Source organism: Bison bison, unplaced genomic scaffold, assembly GCF_000754665.1.
Source record: "Bison bison bison isolate TAMUID 2011002044 unplaced genomic scaffold, Bison_UMD1.0 scf7180017864384, whole genome shotgun sequence".
NCBI classification, from domain to species: Eukaryota; Metazoa; Chordata; class Mammalia; order Artiodactyla; family Bovidae; genus Bison; species Bison bison.
Genome location: NW_011494956.1, coordinates 10169376 through 10173405, shown reverse-complemented (window position 1 = coordinate 10173405; position 4030 = coordinate 10169376). Strand labels below are relative to the sequence as shown.

General features: G+C 35.6%; 1 protein-coding gene across 1 annotated transcript in view; it reads right to left on the bottom strand.

The window, feature by feature from the left end:
- LOC105001854 overlaps positions 1-4030 on the bottom strand; it is a 30172-nt gene that overhangs the window by 19494 nt on the left and 6648 nt on the right. The window contains exon 5 of the mRNA XM_010858298.1: positions 2096-2233. Within this exon, the coding sequence (XP_010856600.1) occupies positions 2096-2233 (138 nt within the window). The remainder of the gene's footprint in view (positions 1-2095; positions 2234-4030) is intronic.

Genomic DNA, 4030 nt, shown 5'->3' with positions numbered 1-4030 from the left:
CATTGCAGCGATTCTTTACCATCTGAGCCACCAGGGAAGCTCTGGCTTCTTTCTAAACCACCCCTAAACCCAGTGGAACCAGATACTCTGGAGGAAAAAAATACAACAAAGGAAAACTTCACTTTAGAAGTTTCTTGAAAGTTAAACATTAGCAATATGTTTTGCAAGAACCACTAAGATTTTTCCCATACTCCCCTTCCATGCAGAGTCTATTGATTTTACTTCCTAGCTATCTTGGTGCCAGTCTGGGACTCTCATATCTCCTTGGGTGAGGAGGCCTGATGGATGTGCCATAGTTTTCCTTTGCAGTGTGGTGCAATATATCATAATGAGTTTTACAAATTAGTATTCTTAAATTCCCATCGTACATCTGTGTCTTTTGATTTATATAATACAGATCTGATTTATGGATCATTGCAATAATTTATAGCCCAGATAACTAATTTGTCGACCCACCACCAAAGTGTATAAGTCACCTAGTACTTTTTTCTGTGACACAGATGGGTCCTAAATGATCCAGGTGATTTATATTAGCAAGGGACTAATTCAGAGCATGAAACCATGGAAAGCCCCACCTTTCGCTCACTCTGAGGAGCACTATTCTCCTTAAAGTCCTCAAAAGAGGATGATCAAATGCCCTTGACCTCCCACACCCGACTCCCAGGAATTTACTCCACGGGAAATGAATAGCCTAGAAGAAAGAAATAGCTATGAGCATGCCTCTTGTAGTGCAATTTAAAATGTAAAATGTTATAAATAATATAGAAGTCCAGTAATAGGAAATAGTTTGGCAAAGTATGAGTCTTTAACTAAATGTATATAATGTTAGGCAGTGGATACAAATGATTCACAGAAATTGATGGTCCTCAACCAAGGATGATTTTACCTCTCAAGGAACTTTTGACAAAGCCAGGAAACATTTTTTATTGTCACATCTAGGGGTTGGAGACTACTGGAACCAAGTAATTAGAGGTTAGGGGTGCTGCTAACCTCTACAATTCACAGGAGAGTTCCCCACATATAAGTCTGGTGCAAAATGTCAATAGTGTCAAGGTTGAGAAAACTTGCCATAATACATGCAACATAAATAGGGTGTTTTACTGATACAAGAGAAAGACCAGAATTCAAAATTGTATCCATGTTATAATTTCAGCTACAAAGCTGTTTATGAATATGCTCCAGGACCACAAAGGAACAAAATTTTAAAAAGGCAGAGGTATTGTTACAAAAGGGAAACTATGGGCAGTTATTTAAATATTATTTTATGTTTGCTAATTAGTTTTTTAAGAAATAAAAATGAGAAAAGCACCTGATAACAAATTAATAATATTAGAGAGGAAGAAATTAGATGGGATGTGAGAGGAAGAGAAATAAAAAATGCAGAACACAAAAACAATTGATTTAGGCAACAATTTTCATTGAAATTCAGAATCCTTATTAGAGATCTTTAAACCAAAATCAGTCCCTCACTATGAAATTACCCACTTTATTTCTGGTAAATCTTCCTTCTGGGGTAGAAATATAGCCACACCAGCTTTCTTGTGCTTAGTATTTACACGTCATATATTTTCTTTCCTTTTATTTTAACCCCCTTGTGTCTTTGTATTTCATGTGTATAACTTTTAAACATCATAGACTTAGGTCTTGCTTTCTATTTGGTCTGAGAATCTTTGCCTTTTAAACAGCATGTTTAGTCCATTTACAGTTAATGTAATTCTCATTTTTTGTTTATCTACTCTGTTTTTTCTTCTTCTTTTTCACCTTTCCTTAGGGGTTATTCAAGCATTTTTCATTTCTATATTCCATTGATTGGTTTTTAAATTATGGCTCTTTATGTTTATGACTGCTCTCATAACTGAAGCACATATCCTTATCACATTCTGTCTGGAATCAATATTACATCACTCCTTTACCACAAAGAAACAAAGTGTATTTCTCTTCACACCCCCTCCTGCGTTTGTACTCTTGTTGTTGTATATTTCACTCCTACATATATTTTAAATGCCACAATACACTTGTCATCATTTTTGCTTTAAACAGTCAGTTGGTTTTTAGGAACGTAGAAAATAAAGGAAAAACAGTACGTACTACTTACCATTTTCAGAGTTTCTTCTTCCTTGTAGATTCACGTTTTCACCTGGTATCATTTCCCTTCCACTTGAAACTTTCTCAGCAATTGTTGTGCAGGTGTACTGACAACAAATTTTCTCAGGTTTTACCTTCTTTGTTTCACCTTTTTTAAAAACAATTTTTCATTATAAAAGCTTTCAAATATACAAGAAAGTTGAAAAATGCATACTATTATTCACTACCTAAATTCTACCACTGACATTTAATTATAATTGTTTTATTACAAATCTACCATCTATCCATCTTTCTATCCATCATTTACCTTATTTTTTATGCAAATAAATTACAGAAATCAGTAAACTTCACCCTAAATACTTTAGCATGTGAACTTTAATTAAAGTTAACATTAATTGACTTTTTTCTGTCTAGGTAAACCTATGTATAATGAAACTCACAAATCTTAAGTGTACCATTTGGTGAATCTGACATGCATGTATACATTCAACCCAAATCTCTTTGAAGATAAGTAACATAAATATCACCGAAGAAAATCCCCTTATGCCTTTCCACTTAAATCCTTGTCCTCTTCCAAATAAAGTTGCTGATTTTTTCCACCATAGACTCAGTTTAGAACTTCAGTACTTCATATAAGTGGAATTTGATAGCTAGCTAGCTAGATGAATGGATAGATAGATATAGATATAGAAAATGAAGATTCACAGAATGCATTCTTTTTTATTCTTATTCTAGACAAATTTAGAGACTCATCCATATTGTTCCATGTATCAATGATTCATTTATTTTATTTTTGAGTAGTGATTATCAATATAAATATATATGGGGCTTCCCTGGTGGCTCATTTGGTAAAGAATTTTTCTGCAATGCAGGAGACCCAGGTTCAATCCCTGGGTGGGGAAAATCCCCTGGAAAAGGAAATGGCAATACACACCAGTATTCTTCCCTGGGAAAATCCCATGGGGCAGAAGAGTCTGGTGAGCTACAGCCCATGGGGTCATAAGAGTTGGACACAACTTAGCAACTAAGCCATCAAGCATCTTTATGTGATTTGTTTGTGTTCTCTGGTTTTTGTTCCTTTTCTCCTCTTTTCCTGCTTTCTTTTGAAATAATTTAATAATTTTTAGAATTCTTCTTTGGCTTTTTAACTATGTCTCTTTCAATTATATTTTTAGTGGCTGTTGTAGGGATTATGATATACATCCTTAAATTTTTCAGTCTACTTAAAGTTAGAATTGTATGATTTTATATAAAAATGTAGGAACCTTGCAATAATACAAGCCATGCCCTACCTCTCACTCCCTTTCCTATCTGAAAAAAACCACTAATACAGGAAAACCTCAATCAAATCTATCTATGGAACCCTGGGCTATCATCAAGACATGGTTTTTTCCATCTAACTTGGAAATCGATGGAATTAATGGGCTGTGGCTACTTTCTATTACTCTTAAGCAAAACTCATCAAAGATCTGTGTACTAATTCCCAGGAAACACAAGGCAAACGGAACACAGAGAAGGAGCATGTAATGTTAGTGAAGTTCATGCAAGCCCTCCTTAGTCTGGTGTCAAAGGACATGACCCAAAATTTCTGCACCAGGAAAGCAGGAAGGAAAGTGCCAACCCTGCACAGCTTTGAAGAGGTTGCCTGGAAGTGCTGGCAGAGACTCGGGAGCAGAGAACAGGACCAGAGAGCAGCAGAGACCCACTTTCCTGCCCTTCCTGAGGGCCAATTGCAATGACAGTAAATCCTTACACAGCACTTACTGTGTGCCAGGCACTGTCGTAAGTATTCAATACTTTAGCTCATTGATCCCATTAGCAACCCTATGAGGTTGGTATAAATGTAAGTATCTCTATTTTATAGACCAAATAAATGGAAACACAGAGATTAAGTGACCTGCCTAATGCCACACACTAGGAAGTGTCTGAGCCAAGATTTTTTGTC